The sequence below is a fragment of the Talpa occidentalis genome, unplaced genomic scaffold (assembly GCF_014898055.3).
Source record: "Talpa occidentalis isolate TD23 unplaced genomic scaffold, MPIMG_talOcc4v2.1 talOcc4.7, whole genome shotgun sequence".
NCBI classification, from domain to species: Eukaryota; Metazoa; Chordata; class Mammalia; order Eulipotyphla; family Talpidae; genus Talpa; species Talpa occidentalis.
Window position 1 is genome coordinate 90794139 of NW_023605083.1, and position 18444 is coordinate 90812582.

General features: G+C 46.5%; 1 protein-coding gene across 6 annotated transcripts in view; it reads right to left on the reverse strand.

Annotated features, from left to right (window-relative positions):
• Positions 1-15703, reverse strand: part of MINK1 (misshapen like kinase 1) — a 48977-nt gene extending 33274 nt beyond the window's left edge. For 4 of the 6 annotated variants that reach the window (XM_037494854.1, XM_037494856.1, XM_037494855.1 and 1 more), the window contains exon 1: positions 15416-15703. In XM_037494854.1, coding sequence (XP_037350751.1) covers positions 15416-15472 — 57 coding nt within the window. In that variant the 5' untranslated portion in view covers positions 15473-15703. The remainder of the gene's footprint in view (positions 1-15415) is intronic. The other 2 variants (XM_037494852.1, XM_054689783.1) reach the window with 1 other exon arrangement.
• Between the last annotated feature and the right edge of the window lie 2741 nt (positions 15704-18444).

Below are 18444 nucleotides of genomic sequence, written 5' to 3' on the forward strand. Positions count from 1 at the left end.
AAGAGGGCAAGAAAAGATAAAGGGCAGGCTTCTTGGAGGAGGAGCCAAGCATTTTGGAAAGGAGAAAGAAATGAGGAAAAACTAGGTTAGGTGAGAAAGGCAAAGAAAGTTGCACTCAAAAGGACAACTTACAGAAAGTTCAAAAGTGTGAGAGGATAACTCAGGGACAGGTTTTCTTAGGTGTAGCAGAAAGGAAGCCAGGACTGCAAATAAGGTGGAATAACAGGGAACGGTGAATGTTCATACTTCACTGAGAATCAGAAGGCCTGGCCACTGGTTCTGATTCGTTCATATAATTTTGGCAAATCATCAAATCATGTACCCTCTCAAAGCCCCTTTTCCTTAGCTACCCAATCTCATCTCACAGAATTCAGGGATGTAAACCATTTTGAAACCCATAAAGTGCTACAAATTTGCATGGAGTCACAGTGAAAAGGCTGCCTGCCATGGAGCAAGAAAAAACTGTGCCAAAAGGTGATTTACTAAGACTGTTGGTGTTACTGGATTTAGTGTGAAAAGAGGCAACTCAGGAGAAAAGAAACAAGATTTAAAAAGCAGAACTGAGAGGAGAACACATGAAAAATAAGATCTACGATCTTGGAGGTTGGGCTATATGGGGCAGAGAGGTGGGTTAGTCCCTGGGAAGCTGACACTAGGGAGAGCAAGAAAGGACAGAACAGGAACTAGGAGCAGGCAGGCAGGGAGGGAGTAGCCAAGCCCATTCAAGCTGGCAGATACCAAGCTCACGGAGGAGGACAATAATAATCAGGGGCTGGGTAATAATAAGGCTTCTCACTGCTGGTTTTCATCTGTAGCACAAACAAATCATTATACCTCATTGCCAACCTCCTCCCGTGGGAGTCAGGTGTCCACAAATCCAAGGCAAGAGATTGGGAAAGCTTCATGATCAAGAAAACCGGTGACTTGTCTTGCCCCTATGTCAATTAGATCCCTTGAAAGAGAACTTAGGAAAGAATGCTATGAAAGGCGAGGGGACTATGGAAAGAAAAACAGGAAGGGGAGAGGGCACAGAGCTGAGTCAGTTGGGAGAAGAGCAGGTGGAGGGTGGGGCCAGAAGGGAGTGGGAGGAAAGATAGTCTGAATCACAAACTTAGAAAGGAAGACCAGGGTTATTCTCCAAAGGGTGGAGACCAGATCCTCTCTGGCCCCACCAAAGACCAATTCAGAATAAATTAAGGCCAAGGGATATAGGTATAGACAGAAGGAAGAACTTCCTGACCAACAGGATGGAGCAAACATGCTCCATCCGGGCCTGTCTCTCCTCTTTCTCCTAAGAAACTGCCCCTGGCTGCCTCCATGCCAAATCTAGGGCCTGATGAATAGTTCACACATTTATTCAATAAACATGTTCCAGGTAAGATACCAGAAAGTGGCAATGAACAAAGCGGAAATGTTCTTTCTTCATGAAGCTAACAGTCTAAATAGTCTAGTCATGGAAATAGACATTAAAGACATAACAACTACATAAAATCACCTGTGATAGACTATAAGAAAAAGTGCAGAGCACGATTGTAAAGATTAAACAGAGGGAGGCCAGGACAGGCTGTTAGGAAGTGATATTTAAGCTGAGACCAAAATGACAAGTAAGAGTTAGCAAGCAAAAGTCAGTGGGTGAGGAAGGCCTACAGGCTCTGAGACAGCCTTAAATCTTCAGGCAAGGTGGTAGAGGCGCCAAGGCCCCAGCAGACTAACCCAGAATCTGTGCCTTTCTATCAAGCACTTTACACTTTTTGTAGAAACATCCTGTCTAGTCTCTCACATTTGAACAAAGCCACGTTTCCCCATCAGAATGTCTTCCCCCTCAGGCTGAGTGCTTCCTCTGGGTGGGCCCAGAACTTCTAAACAAAAGGGCATGTAGGGCCAGAGTGACTGCCCAGTGCCTGCCGGAATTCCTGACTCAGGGGGCAGGACAAACAGGAGTTTCAAGTTCAGAAATTAGATTTTGAAGTTGCTCTTTCTTGCAGGAAAGCTGGAAGACTTTCAGGAGATGGTAGAAGTCTCTAGGGCAGGGAAAGGGAAGCCAGGCTCACAGAATTGCAAGCCCACACCTGGGGGCTGTGACTCACCCACCCACAACCATTAACTTGAACTCAATAGACTAGGTGGTTTTCTCTTTCCCAAACAGAACTCAAGTCAAGAGGAGAATGTTAATAGAAACCCAGGAGTCACTCTTTCTGGGCATTTCCTTTAATAAGAGAAATCAGGCTAGGTATTTACCTACACTTTTATTTAATTCCTACCAACAGTCCTAATAGGTGGGTCTTGTTATTCTCACTTTATAAATTATGAAAATTAGGCACAGGAGTAGTAATGACCTTGCTAAAGGCACACAGTGGGTGACAGAACTGGGATCCGAATTCAAGTCTGTCTCCAATGCCCATGCGGTTGGGACTGAGTGACCAGAGGGAAGTCAGGCTTGCGTGCCCACACCCGGGGGCTCAGTGACTCACCCACCCCACTATGCCAGACACCACTCTATCTTCAAAACCCAAGCAAAAATTCCCTGTCTTTTCAGGTCAGTCCTCACTGGCCTGAGTGCTTCCCCCTCAGCACTAACAAACTAAAACAGAAACCGTCTCTGCAGTGCATGTATATGAAATTCATACTTCAGTGCTTCAGAATTTTTCCTGAACTTTCCCTTTATTTTGTGTCTTTCTCAGGTGTCCAACTCTGAGCATAAACCACAACATCACCTTCACCCTAAGACTCTCCACAGTAGGTGCTGGTGTTTTTCCCAGACTGGCTGATACAGCGTCCTCAGTGGCCCCCGGCAACACACAATCACTACCCAATAAGTGGTGATAGACTACACTGCAAATCACACATCTGATTTAGTTGTATGTTTAAATCACCGTTGAGAGCAAACAGAGCACACCACATAGCAGGCACCCAAAGATTTTTAGGGAGGGAAGGAGGAAAGAAGGCAGTGGGGGTCTTCTGGGTCAACGGGGACCTCAGGGATCATCTGGTCCCATAGTTCTCAGAGAAAGGCCACATCAGATCCCCTGGGAAAACACACACACACACGCAGGGCCCACCTTGGATCACTGAATTACCTCTGGGAGTAGGGTCTGGGTATATGTAAAGCTACCTGGGCAATTCTGATGGAGCCTCTGATTAAAGCCACTGTTCTCATACCCTCATTTGGCAAGTGAGGAAACCAAGACCCAGAGAAATGACACTCATCCTGTAAATTAGAGATGGAGCTGAAACTAGAGCCGGGTCTCCCAGCTCCTAGTGCCATGCTCACTCTATGTATCACGTTGCTTAAGCTTCACCAGCCCCTCTATCTCCAGGCCTCCAACTGGGAGCTCTCTGGAAACAGCCAATTTTATCCAATCTGAGGGGGTGGCCAGGCCAGGCCAGGGATCTGGGCAGGAGCAGAGGCACTCATCACTGATCTATGAAACACAAGTTCTCAGCAGTGCACCTTGAATCCCAGGCTGACCAAATACATGATTCTGGTGGGGACTGGGCAGAACAGTAGAGTGGTTAAGCACTTGACTATCACAAGTCTATCACTACTGCTGGCACCTTTTAAAATGTAAGCTAGCCCATGAATACCCCACCTTCAACGCAAGCATTTAAATCATCTTTTACTTTTATTAGGGAAGGTAAAAACCATCTCCAGGATGTGCTTAATGGCACTTGAGGAAAGCACCCAAGGCAGGCAGCATTTCCTGGGTGAGTGAGTGGAACATGCCTTCTTCACTCAAACTCTGAGAACCAGGGTTGGGGTGAACTAGGCTCCCAACCCCAGGAAAACAAACCAAATTCATATGCAGCTCAATCTAAGAAAAAAGTAAGTTTCAAACTTCAGCAAGAGGGACTGTGGAGAGAAGGGCCATTCAGTTATTGGGCAGACCCTGGAAGACAATAGTAAATATGTGCAGCTTCCCCTCAGGTTATACACAGAAAACAGAGAAAATGACCATGTAAGTCCTCAAGTTTTCACTCAGTCTCTGGGTTCCAACACTCCTTTGAGGAAATGCAGAGGTCTCATGTGCTTTGTCTGGTGATCAGTAAGCCCTAAGTTATTATCCCCAGCCTACCGGCTAGAGTCCTCTGTGGTCTGGATTTTACCTGTAAGACAGGCTTCTCTAAGACACGGGGTTCTCTTGTTCTCCTCTCCTGAGTGACTTGAGTACCAAGTCTGTCTCTCCTTCCTTTTTGGCTTTTAATAACCACAAAGATCAATAAAGAAATTGTAAATGGTATGGACAAAGGAACGTGAGGAGGAGGTTGGTCGGCCATCAAATTGGTCTCCTCAATCCTGAAAAATCCAAGTGAATTCTAGGTCATGCTTTGGAGCTGTCCAGGGGTGTAGACACCACAGAGGGATACAGACCTGACTGAGCTCCAAACAATCCAAATATGGAGGCCCAGGATGACATCAGAGTTGCCTCAAAGGCTGCCCAGTTTCCCCAAAACATCTTTAGCAATTCACCATTTCCTCCCACTGCTAAGAATGTTGGCTTTTCCTGTGGCGTATCATCCATGGGAGAGAAGCTTCCCAGCTCATATGACCTGATATAAAACCCTACTGTCCTTTTGTTTGATTCGATGTTACCCACGTATGAGCTCTTGGAGCACTTAGAACAGTTCCTAACACACATGAATACTTACTGGTTGAATAAAGCTTCCAGCCAGAGATGTACCACAGGCCACCCTTAGGGAAGGGGGGATCACTGACCATTCAAGGTACTTGTCTGAGGGTGGTTTCCTGGGAGACTCCCTGTTAACACATACACCCCCCATACATAAAGGCAGAAATGCTGTTACATTTTATTATCTTCATCTCCTAAATGACCTTCTTTCCATCTTCTTCCAGAGCCTACCCAGCAGGCTCCCAGGATGAGAAATAAGAGCTCAGAATAAACAAAATGACGAATATAAGTACTACAACAGAACCAGAAACAAACCGTAGGTGGGAGAGGGCAAAGGAGATGAACATGGACGAGAAATCCTTAGCTTTCTTTCTACTCCCTAACCCTCTTGTGATCTCACGCAGCCATTGCATATAAAATCCCTCTCAGAGATCTATCAACTTGCACAGGAGCCAGCAGAGAGGGACGTGTTCTGGGTGGGCTGGATGACACATGGACTTCTGAGAAAGGTCACCTCACCTGACGCAACAAATATTAAGCATCTGTTATGTCAGGCCCCCTGCCCAACTGCAGACACAGGAAAGAGCCAGAGAATGATGACTGCCAGGGCTGGGGGAGCGGGCATGGGGAGTTCGTGTGTAATGGCCACAGTTTCAGTTTGGGATGATGAGAGAGCTCTGGCAATGGATGGTGGATATGACTGTACCACACTTTGAATGCACTTAATGTCACAGAACTATACATGTGAAAACAGTTCCAGTGGTAAAGTTTATGTTATGTGTATTTAACCACAATAAAAAATTTTCTTTAAAGAACAGACTTTCTTCTGAATTCTTTTTTTTTAAAGATTTATTTTATTTATTTATGCATACAAGAACTGGGGTCTAGGCCAGAGATGCGGTGAGGTGAGATGATACACCAGAGACAGAGCGGGGAGCAGAACAGGCAGATCTACTGAAATACACGGCCGAGGGGAGCAGCGGGCGAGATAGGAGAGGTCTGCTGTGCCCTGTGGGTCACCTCCCTGGCCGGGGATGGAACGCAGGCCTCAGGCCACAGTAACTGGCAATAGCTTGGTAGTGCTGAAATGTCAACCCCTGTGCCACCAGGGAGGCCCTCCTTCTGGATTCTTTTGCATGTTTGCCTTCCTGTCATTAAAGTGTTCTGCCTGGTAGCCCAACACCCAAAAATCTCTCTCAGTTCTGGGCACATGCCCCATGGAGCTGTGTTCCCAGCTTGTGCTCACCAATGCCAACCCCTTAGCAGTTCCTAAAGGCAGTCCCTTACTCCCTCTCCATTCCCCATCCCCCCAAAATAATCCCAGATATATGAATAAAACCTGTCCTTTACCAAAACACAGGTCTAAACAATGTGCTCCTGGAGGGCAGTGAGGACTTCTCACAGAGACATTATGGATGGTGTGGGGTCTCTAAGCAGGTCCACAAAGTCAGCTTGCCACAGGTGACATGTTTACAAAAAAATCAAGTAGGAAACAGACAGCTCAAAGCACAGTCCAATATATACTGTTCTACCCTCAACATGTGCTCACATATAAATCCTACCATCTTGGAGCAGGCCTCCAACAGCACAGGAGTGAACAGGTTCAGGTTCTACAGTCAGACTGGGGTCTGAAAGGGGTGCTGTTACTTGCTGGCTGACCAACCTGAGGCAAGTGATTTAATTTCCAAGTACTGTGAATCTTGGTTTCTTGAAATGAAGATACTATCTTTCACCTCAAAGGGTTATTGTGAAGGATGATGAGATTACATTAGAAAAGAAGCTACTGCATAGCAGGTGTTCACCCTTATTCTTATGTCAACCCCAGAATCCCTTCTGAAATGAATCCACGTTAAAATATAAATAACTTGTATGAGAGCAATCTTTGTTCTGGAGAAAGCTAAGAGAGTGAAGAAAAGAGAGCTTACTAGAGGCCTACAGGGATAAGGTAACAGACAAGGTTCTGAGCCACATGCTGCCTGTCCCCCCTGCAACACTGACATGTGGGTCTAAGGTAGTTTCCTGTGAAAAATGACCTTGTTAAGGTTCAAAGGGCTTTCTCCAGCTTCTCCAAACCTTAGCTAGACAGAGCCCTTCCAGTTGTGCGCTCCTAAGTTAGATCAGAGAGCTGTTGGCAGCTCTGCTGTGTGGCTTCATCAGCTTGTACCTATACGTGGCTTTACTCCCAGCCACTTGTCCACCCACAAAGCTGTTCTTTCTCCCAAGGACATACCAGACAATTTGCCTTCTACCCTAAGTCTGAAGAATGACAATTGCTCATCATACATATCTTCAAGGAGACCACCACGGCATAAAAAGACCAAAGAGACAAATGTGCTGGCCTTCTCTCTTAAACACTATGTACCTATAATTTTGTCTCATACTGCTAAGATTTTGGGGGCACCCCTGCCACCCTTGTTAACTCTTTCCTGAATTAAAGACCAAGTACTACATGCTTTCAGCCACTTTCTGATTTCTTACAAATGTGCCTTGAAAGAAAGAGTGGGTGGACAGTGAAGAGAGAAAATGAAAATCTTTTTCCTTGCAATCTGGCTTGGTGTCTGCCCATTTTACCTTCAGAGGTGCGCTGGCAGACAAATAAAAGCTGTTAGAAGAGATATGTGTCTTGCAGTAAAGTAATTCAGAGCCTGCATTCTTCTCAATGCCCAGAAAGAAGTAAAGGAGGAGACTTAGAAATTCCAACTTCAGAGAAGAAATCAGTCTAGCCTTCACCTGAGCTTTCCCGTGTCCATATCCATGTCACAGGAGGCACTTGGGCAATTTGGGAAAAATAACTTTCCAATGTGCTGTACCAGACACTGCAGGATGGTTAACATCCCTGTTACCCACAAACTATATGTTGTTAGTGCTCCCCAGACATAATGACAGTTAAATCTTCCTCCCAAACATTTCTGGATGGCAGTACCACCCTAGTTGAGAACTACTGGGTAAAAACCTGTGTTGTTTTATGTCCCGCACTATTCAACCACACAAGGCATGCTTTGTTGCTAATGGATCAAATCTAATGGGAGAGGGCGAATCACAAGAACATTTAATCCTTATCATTTACTAAACAAGAAATGACTGAACCCCTTCTAAGTTCTCAATGTTTTTGTAGGCACTGTGAGTGATCAACTGGAACTACAGATCATGATCCCTATTTGTAAGAAGGTGATAGGAAAAATAAGATCATAAAACAATATTCAATACCAGGCAATATATAATCAATGTCAAGCTGCCAGATGTGTGAGAGGGTGAAGAAGGTGAACAGTGAGAAAGTTTTATGGAAAAAGGAGAAGTTGAGGTGGCTTGAAAGTCATGAAATTTTCTTCACTTAATCCTGCTAATTCCCAGTCTGTCTCTGAGCGCACAGAAAACTCCTCTAAGCCCATGGTTCCAGGAGCAATTCAGCAATCCAAACCCTCAATTCCTACCCTCAAGTGGTTCCTGGTGGAAAAGGGTATGAGGTCTTTTGCATTGTTCCTCAGAAGACCAACTAAAGTCAGGTAGGCTTTATGGAGGCCTTAAAGACAAGGTGCATTCACTGCTGCACACATGTGCTTAGTCGCAGACTCTGAGTGGTGGGGGTTCCAGGGTCCTAGAAACTCCATCTCACCTGTCACCTCTGGCCCGTTAAGATTCTGTGGGAACATGTACTTCCCAGAGGAGTCTGAGGTCCTAATGACCTCCTCTGTCAAAGGTCTTCTTGACACCTCACCCACCAACTATCACCATTTTTCTCAAGCACAGAGTCTCCATTTCCTCCATTCATCCCTCTCCAGTCACTAAAGGCTCTTCCCACAGGCTGCGCCACTAAGCACTTCTCACAGCCCATCCTACCGTCTTCTATGCTGCCACCCTCCTGACATTTAAGCTGTTTCTGGAGTCTGGCTCCTCCAAGAAGTCCAAGACTGTGGCTTCCCCAACTCTATTTCATTTTAAACATGCAAAATCAGTAACACTCCCCCTACACACCCCACTCATCCTTGTACATAATGTAAATTGAGAGTCTCATCTATTTATATACTGTGCCCGTCTAGTGTTAGGCTGGGCCTACTTGTGCTTATTTCTGTGAGACGTATCTACCTTCCAAACCCTAAGCCACCACTCAGGCTTATATTAACATCTACAAACACACACACACACACACACACACACATGTGCGCGCACACACACACATATGATGGAGATATCAGTTTGTAGTAATCATTTCACTACACATATCAAAACATCATGTTATACACCTTAAATATATACAGTTTAATTAAAAAATAAAAGTAGGGGGGCTCCCTGGTGGCACTATCATGCTATCACCACTGTGGCCTAAGTTTCATCCCTGGCCAGAGAGCTAACCCACATATGGCACAGCAGATCTCTTCTGCCTCACCCGCTGCTCCCCACAGCAGTGTATTTCTGGAGATCCAACTGTTCTGCTCCCCACTCTGTCTCTGGTGAATCCTCTCACCCCCTGCACCTCTGGCCTATACCCCAATCCTACTAGGCATAAATAAATTAATTAATTAATAAATCTTTTTTTAAAAAAGTAAAACTTTTAGTGATACACCCTTCTCCCTCATATACTCACTCTAAACAACAAGCACAATCCCCCACCCTCTGCAGAACAACATATGAGTCCACAGACCCTATACTTGAAGGATATACCAAATAAAAATGAGGGTCATGAGTAAAACGCTCTTTCCTTTGTAAAGAACATAACATATCCAGGGCTTCCCTGGTGGCACAGGAGGTTGAGCGCCCCACTGTGACGCTGTCCCCAGCCTCTGCAGTGCCGGTTTGATCCGGCTGGCCGGCAAGAATCCCACACAGCAAAGCAGACCTCTCCTGTCTTGCCCGCTGCTCCCCTCAGCAGTGTATTTCAGTCAGTCTGCTTGTTCTGTTCCCAGCTGTCTCTGGTGAATCCTCTCACCCTCCCATGCATCTGGCCTGTACCCCGGTTCTTGTATAAAAATAAACAAAGCTTTAAAAAAAAAAGAAAGAACATAACATATCCTTACTCCTTGAAACAGATAAACAAACTATCCCCCCTCCCCCCACACACATCAGAATGTTCAGAAGAAATTCTTTTGGAAATTGAGCCTGGAATTTCTACCCATCCTCAGGTTCCTGGCAATGGCTGTTAACCAAGAGCTCCACCCTAAGAATGACCCCATTCCAGTCTCCCGGTTCTGGCCATCATCAAATTTTACCTGCTGGTTCACCTCTAACAACTCATTCTGTGGCATTAACACGTAGGTCTTCTATATATAATTTATTTCTCTATCAACCAACCAGTAAAAAGTAAAATCAAATCTTGTTCTGTGCTCTTATAGCATGTTAAAGTTTTCTGCTAATCCTTATCATGGTTTGCAATTATATATACACAATTATATATCTGCTATTATTTTTATTACTATCTTTCCCCACTAACTAGACTATAAGAAAACCATGTCCATCTTGTTCATCACTGTATCTTCTGCACCTCCTTTTCCATCTTTCTGTAAACAAACAGGAAAATTCTACTCACAGTTAGAAAATACATCCTCAGGCTGCCTGGCCACAGGACAAAACCCCCAGGGATTCTCTGGGCCACTATAATTCCATCCCTTTCTTCTCTCCTCCCTCTACTATTCCCTACCCTTATTAAGAACAAAGAGCATCAATTACCTTCTCAATTACCCTCTGGAGGAGCTTCCTATAGATGGGAGAACCTCAGATTCAAGTCAGGGACTGGGTGGTTCAGAGGAAAGTGGCAGAAAGAATAGGAGAAAGGCCAGCATGAATGTGGGCTGTGGAAAGGGTCCAAGTCTTTTACCAAGAAATGTTTTTGTATCTTCCCATATTCCATGGACATTCAAGAAATGCTTTGAGAGTTCACTTACTTTTTATTTTATTCAACTTAGGGAAGAAAAGAAAGACTGAGGGAGTTGGGGGTATAAAGTAGATGCTGTGGGGGGGTGGAGAGGAAGAGAGGAAAACAATGAATACCATATTTCAAGATGACTATGACAAGACAACAGAAAATGAGTATAATGTATGGCAATCAGATCTAACAAAAAGTCTCCATCTTGAAGGTTCTAAGATATTGAGGAAAGTAATGACAAGAAAACCTGAGCTTGCAAAGGTTATTTCTCAGGTGAATGCTCCCAGAGTTCTGATTAAATACCTTAGTACCAAGCACAATATTACACCCTTCCCGTGGTATCTAGAATCTGATTCCCAAGACAGCAACTGACTGATAATTAACTGATTACTGACTGATGTGGGGAAAGGATATTATTGATAGTTTTCTCTGATACAACTTTGTCTGGGGACAGAAAGATTAGTCATGCAGACTCTCTGATGGCTTCTGGAGATGCCCTCCAATTCCAGAATTGTTTTGTTTCTGGGTTGAGATCCTTATATTACAGACCTGTGCTAGAATGCAAGTTTATAAAAGGCAGCTGTATACTTCCTACCATCTTGTCCACAAGATGACAATCAAAGACACTATAGATCCCAAGCCATGTGAGTTACCTGTGTTAGGCACACAGTTCAAAGTTGAAGGAAATAGAGATCAGATCAGTCAGGCACAGTGCCTAACTGAGCTCTTGGGGCATGTGTGAGGGGGTGTAAACCAGCTGGTTCTCTTAGTGACCCTCTGACTGTTACAGAGAACCTCCCTTCCACACCTCACTGAGATCTATGGCAACTGGCCTATTCTACCACATAAAGGGTGGTAGTGCTAAGCCATCATTTGGGGAATGGCTGAGCACCTAGTTCCAGCAAAATTCTCTGCACTCTTCCTTCCATCATTTTCCCAAAGCAGCATTTCAATTCACTCCAAATGCCACTAGTTCCCCAAACAGCCCTACACCCAATTTGTAGTTCTCGAAGGGAAAATGTAACTACTTAGTGTCATTACTTCTGTTGCAGGAGGTCAGTCTTCCTATTCCCCTTGCCTGAGGCATCTGTCATTAACATTTGGACAGCCAGCACATCAGAACACAGTAGCAGCCCCATGTTGCTGAGCAGCCTAGAAATACATGCATGTAACTGCCAGCTTTCCAAGTGGTTCTGGTTCTACAGACTTAAGAAGAGAGAAGGCAGGGGAAGAGGCTTCTCCAAAGAACAGACACAATACACAATCGTTTGAAAAAGAACATCTCTGTCAAGGCTACTATCTAGCAACAAGTCCCTCTTGACTGTGCTCCACATTACTTTAATACAGCAACACTATGCACAGTTCCATAGTTTCAAGGACACTGCAGTCTAAAATTTCCAGCTGGTTGAACAGTAAAGAGAAGCAGTTTGATTTATGAAGTGGGTCAACCAAAAGAAGCAATGCAAAAGGAAAGAAGTCAGTCTAAGGTATGCTCCTTGTCCTTGTCCCGTCCACTTCCACTGATATTTATCTTGTGTGAGAAGCCAAGAGTTTCAAGTCAGAAGATTCTTCTGGAATATAACCAATTGTGGGACATAGAGAAGGTTTGAAACAAGATGACCAAAATTTCCCTTCAATGATGTTAACTACTTCAAGGGCATCACTCACATGGAAGTTTCCAGAACTCTGTTTACCACCAAATAGGTTTGATTAAAAAAAAAAAAACAAAAACAAACAAACAAAAAAACCTCAGAAGAGATATATTCTTAATTGTGTGTATATAAGAAGGGCAACCAAGGTGGGAAGGGAAGGAAATCTAATAAGCATGGCATTTATTGAATGCTTTCTCTAAGCAAGCATTTTACTACTTGTTATAACATGCATTTACTCAAAAAACATTTGAATAAATGTTTGAGCCCCCACAATGTGGAAAACACTGTTATAGGCACTGGGGATGCAAAAATGAACAAAAAGCCAAAACCCAGGCTTTTCCTGAACTCATATTTTAGTTGGAGTTGATAAAAATATATATGTCAGTTGGTGATAAATACTACCAAGTAAAATAAAGCAGACTAAGGGAATGCTATATAAAATTGTATATAAAAATAGAGCAGGGGAGAGAGTGTTATTTTCGATACAGTTGTGCTGGATGGTTTCTCTGATTGCCATTTGATAACAGTAACAACAGTAAGTGCTACCATATGGTTACTATGTGTCAGAAACTGGACTAAGTACTTAACATAAAAGTATTTCATTTAATCCTCAACAACTCTGAGTTCAGGGCTATCACTTTCCTCAGCAGAAGGATGAGAAAATGGAGCCTTAGAGAGGAGGTATGGCTCTATGCAGAATCTGCAGTAAGGGGGAAAAGGGAAGTGCAAGGCCAAGGTGACACAGTGAGAAAGCCAGGACTTAAACCCTGTGTTATGGAGCTGGTACAGAAATGTAGTCTCAAAGAGGTCAAGTGTGCCTGTTATCACAAAGTAGCAAGTCTCCCCACAGGTGGCTAAGAGATTAGTGCCAGTCAGTCTTCTCTAATATCAGACTATTATTCTTATCACTAGATGAAGACCAAGGCTCATTTTGAAACACCAATAGAAAGACAACCTGAACTCATTAAGGCCAGCTAATAAATGCTGAGTATGTTCCTCTCCCATCTCCCTCCCCAGGTCTCCAAACAAGGGAAACACCCTCTCTGCTAATTCTCCAGGTTACCATTTCTCACTGGAAAACAGACAGGAACAGAACAAGAAGTGACTGAGCCAGCTGCTCCACTGTGCCACAGCAGCTCTGAGGTGCAGTGGAGGGGACAGGCACTGAGAAAAGGTCAGCAGCAAGGAGAAAGCAGGCTCTCTAGTCCCATTTCAAAGAAAGCACAGCTCTCCCTCAAGTGCTGGAGTACTAGGGTTACCACCCAGGTATAAGTATTGGGGGAAGAAGAAGACTTTCTTAAGAAGCCTGAGGCAGGGAACACAGAAGCACTAAGAAAGTCACAGGTCTAAGGAGAATAAGGCAGGAGGCAATTGAGGAAGAAGGCTATCACTGCTTCAAGCAGAGCAGTCCAGAAGGGAATTACCACATCCAAGGTCAGAGGGGATTTGCAGAATTGCTGGAAATTCCAGGTTGAGGGTCCAGCCCACACTACCAAAAGAGGATAAAGGAATAGAGAACTACAAGCAAAATCCCACAAGGTTTAAGCCAAAGGTCATCGTTTGGACCCACCCATTTTTTATTGTATTTCAGTCACCACAGCCACAGGAACCTGTAACCAGAGTTAATCAACAACCAAGGTGGGAAGGGAAGGTGGGGGTTCATTCTAGAATGGAGCCTGTTTTTTTGTCTTATAAGCCAACTGGTTGGAGAATATCCCTTCTAAAGACTTCAGACCCCATCCCCATCCCCAAACACACACACACACACACACACACACACACAGAGAGAGAGAGAGAGAGAGAGAGAGAGAGAGAGATTCAATGCTCAGTTTCCCTTCTCAGCAACTTATCACCTTATCTTCAGCAAGTCAGGTCTCCTAGCCTAACACTGCACCAAACAAATTATGACCTGAATGGCAAGAAAAACTGTGTCACCTAGAGAAACCCAATTAACGACATGACTCTGCTCTCTTCAATTCTCTTCCAGTCATATCCGGGGCACCTGTGTGGTTGACCGCCTTTTCCCGCTACTGGCCATGTTCCCTCTGGCTGACTCAAAAGCCAGAAGGTAATTTAAACATGAGTGCCAGAGAAGATAACCAGACATGGGGAATCCTGCTCTTTTCACACCTTGGCCTGCTGAGAAAGCCCAAAGGACACAGGGCAAAAACATAACCTGGGCTGGCAGTCTAGAGTGTTCACCTTGAAATCACTAAGTCGCCTGTTAAGCCAGAGCTCCTTGCTGGCTGAAGAAAACCACATAAATGCTACCGAAAGCTCCCAAGTGGGGGTGAGCAAGCACCCCAGGAGGGACAATAAGTAGGTATTTCTCCAAGAAATTCCTGCTGCCACCATCCCCTCTATGGGCTTTCTAATTAGCCCTTCCCCAGAGAGATGGCCATTATCTTCCCCTCCCTCCAGAAAACAGAAATCCCACTGCTTTCCCGAACCTCCTGATTGATCACATGCAGCATGTGTTTGGTGTGTGTACAGACATATAAACATCCTCTTCCCAGCCCATGCTAGAGTTTCTGAACAGAATAAATGCTTCCCTTCCTCCCCCAGTGCACTTGTCTCTCCTCCCAGCCCCACACTGCTGCAGAGTTGGTAATGTAATATTCAGGGACCCTGAGACCGGAAATGCCTGGTTCTGGACTGCTGCACTTGAAACACGAGCGAGAAGGGCCAGGGAGAGCCGAGCGTGGGGATGCGGGGACGGCAGGCAGTGTGGGGTAGAGACGGGAGGCTGAAACCCCGACGAGGGAAGAGATACAATACAGGGGTGGGCGAGGAGGAGAAAGGGTGATGAGGGGGAGGCTGTCAAGACTTGCAAAGTCAAAATTCGAGAAGCCGAAAAGAGGAGAGGGATGAAGATTTAAGTAAATCTTAAGGCAAGGGTGGCAAGAGGGCCCAGAGGAGGTAAGGGGCAGGGGAGGAACCACAATCGACATCCCGCAGGTGAAGGGGGCCTAAGTGAAGGGGAATCAGCACGTGACCCTCCTACACCTTGAGGAAGGGGGTCCGGAACCCGAGTGAGGGTCCAGACGGCAGGGAAGTGTGGGGGCGGGGCACCGCTGGGTGGGGACCGAACTGGCCCCAGGAATCCGCAGCTCGCAGAGAAGGGACCACAGGGTGGGGGCCCCGGGGATGAGGCGGGGGTCGGCGAGGGGCGCGGGGCCGGCGGAGGGGCGCCCGGGGAGCACGTGAGGTGTGCAATCTCCCCGCTCCCGCGTGGCGAGGACGGGAGCCGGGGTGAGGCTGGGGGGCGGCTCGCTCACCCGCAGGGCGGACAGGTCGATGTCGTCCAGGCTGCGGGCGGGGGCTGGGTCGCCCATGGCCTCCGCCGGGAACGGGGCCCCGGGGCCGCTCACGCTCCGGCTCGGTTATTCCACTGCCGCCGTCGCCGCTTCTCCCCCATCGGGGGATCTCGGGGGCGGACTCCACCGCGCCTCCCCCGGAGAACGGGGAGGGGGAGGGCCGGCGGGAGGACCGACCCACCGACTGACAGGCGCTCTCGCCCCGGAGCCTGCAACCCGAGCCGTCCGCCTCTCCTGCGCAGGCGCGGACTGGCTGTGCCCGGGGAGGGTGGCAGAGGGAACGTGACGCGAGCGCGCAGGCTTCCCCCTCCCCCTGGGCACCGACACCTGCGCGCATGCGCGCGCGAGAGCGCGAAAGGCGCGCGCGAGGACCGAGCGACCGCGCGAGCCTGGCATGAGAGAAGTGGGCGGTGGCCGAGGCGGCCCCGGAGCGCGCCCACCAGCCGGCGCGCGTGCGCACGAGCGTTTCCTCGCCTTTTCCTTCTTTTCTGCCCTTTTTCTCCCCAGTTTCCTTCTCAGCTGTCCTTTGACGCCTATCCTTCCCTTCCCCTCCTCTTTCGTGTGCCCAGCTGCCAATCAAGTCACCCACCTCTCTTTTTGCGGGGGAAGGGGGGCGGGACCCAACCCCCTCTATTACTAGGGGGGTTGTTATGGTAACTCCCCACGCGAGGGCTGGGTGGCCTCTAGATAGGATGGGCTGTCCACCCACCTAATTGCTATGGCAACAGTGGAGCCGCTGAGGGTGGGGCCTCTCGGTGAGAACTTGGCTGGAGAAACCACAAGGGAATTAGGAGGTGGAGGGGCGGTTCTGACTGCCACAGGAATACCCTTTAACCCCTTCTGTGGCAGTTGTGGGTGGTATTGAGGAGGGATATTGAGCAGATCTGCTGCAGACCTCTATCTCTGCACCTCTGTTAACATAGGGTTCTGCACAAAGGAACTGTTTCAACCATTATTCATGGACTGATCGCTGGTGCTGTGTGTGGGGAAGGGGTGGCAGGGAGAGGTGGAGGGGAAGAGACAGAATCTATGCTCAGGCCCTCCAAATCTTGCTTAGGTCACCTTAGGCGTGTTGGCACATGTCTGAGCTCCAACCATTAGCTCACTGGGGGTTAGATGACTGCCGCTGACTTGCTGTGTGACCTTGAACAAGTTGCTTTGCTTTTCTGGGCTTTTCTTTCACACAAGTTGAGAGGGAAGGCTGTGTGATTCCCAAGGTCACTTCTAGCAACAACACTACTTTTAAAAGACCCCTCACACCGACCTTAATATAAACACTCATTTAGGAGAGTGTGTGTGAAAAGCCCTTGGGAAAAGGGCTAATGCCCTCCTTTCTGGAACCTTCTCATTTGAATGCACACCCAGTCTTGCTTCCACTCTTCCTCCTATTTACCTTGCTATTGTCTTCGTCCAAGCCTCTATCCCCACTCACCTCCATCCTTTATTAGCCTCCTACTTTGCTTCTCTGCCTGACTCCCATACATCAATTCTCCATACCCAGAATGTTTTTCCTAAAACTCAAATCTGATGCCATTCTCCTATTCAATACCCTTCAGCCCCCCTCTGTCTTCTCAGTAGGGTCAAATGTGGCTTCAAAAACTCTTCAAGATTCTGCCTGCTTCTCCTGCCTTATTTTTCAGTATTCCACATTCAACTTCATATGTTCTAGCCATACTGAAATACTCTACTCACAGTTCCCAGAACTAAACATGTCTGTTGAATTTCCTTAAGACAGGAATGTCAATCTTGTTTAGCACTGGGAATGGCACCCACTGGAGGTTCAATAACATGGAAGTGAGTGAAGGCATCCGTTGTCTGAGTAGGCACTGTGATATATAATCGTTCAAGGTTAAGACCACGGAGAGTAGGAATAAAACAATAATTTCAAGTTAGTGCTTTGGGCAAGTCATTAACCTCTCTGAGTGAGGCTCAACTCTATCACCTGTAAATTAGGATAATAACAGAGGTTAGGATAAAATAAAATTAGGTATGTAAAGCACTTGGCATACATTAGGTCCTCAATAAATGTACAAGTGCCTGACTCACAGTGTGTTTAATAAAGAGATACTGATCAGTGAATGAATAAATTATGACTACAGAGATAGGATAATACCACCTTGAGTCTCAAGAATCAGTAATCTGAGGAGGTGGAGGAGAGGGTAGAGAAATTAGAATGGCCCCATGCTGATAATTAATAAAGCTGGACTATGGATGTATGGATACATGAGGATTCACCATCCTATTCTCTGTTTTTATATAAACTTGTCCATAACAAAAATTGAAAAATGGACAATATGACCGATGCAGCCCTGGATATTGCATCCCCCCAAAGTTAAAATAAGACAAATTGTAGGAGCTGTGGGGAATGAATGAACCCAGTTGCCCCCAGGTTTCCCACCCACCTTGGGAGGCTAGACTCATTTTCCTTCTTCTGTGTCTACAACCAACTCTTCTCACTCTAAGTCCACTGCTTTCTACCCTCCATTCAGGAAACTGCAAGACTAGTGAGGGGAGGGCAGATAGGTCTTTGCACAAAATAGTGTGAAACAAGGCCTCCCTGATGGCTCAGGGGTTAAGACGCAACCTGTGAAGCTATCTGCAGCCACTGCAGAATGAGTTCGATCCCCGGCCAGGGAGCTACCCACATGGCACAGCAGACCTCTCCTGACTCGCCTGCTGCTCCTCTCAGCAGTGTATTTCAGTAGCTCTGCCTGTTCTGTTCCCTACTGTGTCTCTGGTAAATCCTATTACCCTAGACCCCTCCCCACACCTCTGGCCTACACCCCAGTTCTTCTATGCATAAATAAATAAATCTTTTAAAAAAAATAGTGTGAAGCAGAAACCCATCTAAACCCTGGCCCAGGCACTTGCTGTCTCCACCCCACTCCACACTTAATGAGGTAATGGTGCCCTAGGGAAAGAGGCACTTAGTGCTGACAATGAGGCTAATTAGCAGAATGCCAATTAGTACCAAGGGTCCGCTATAAGGA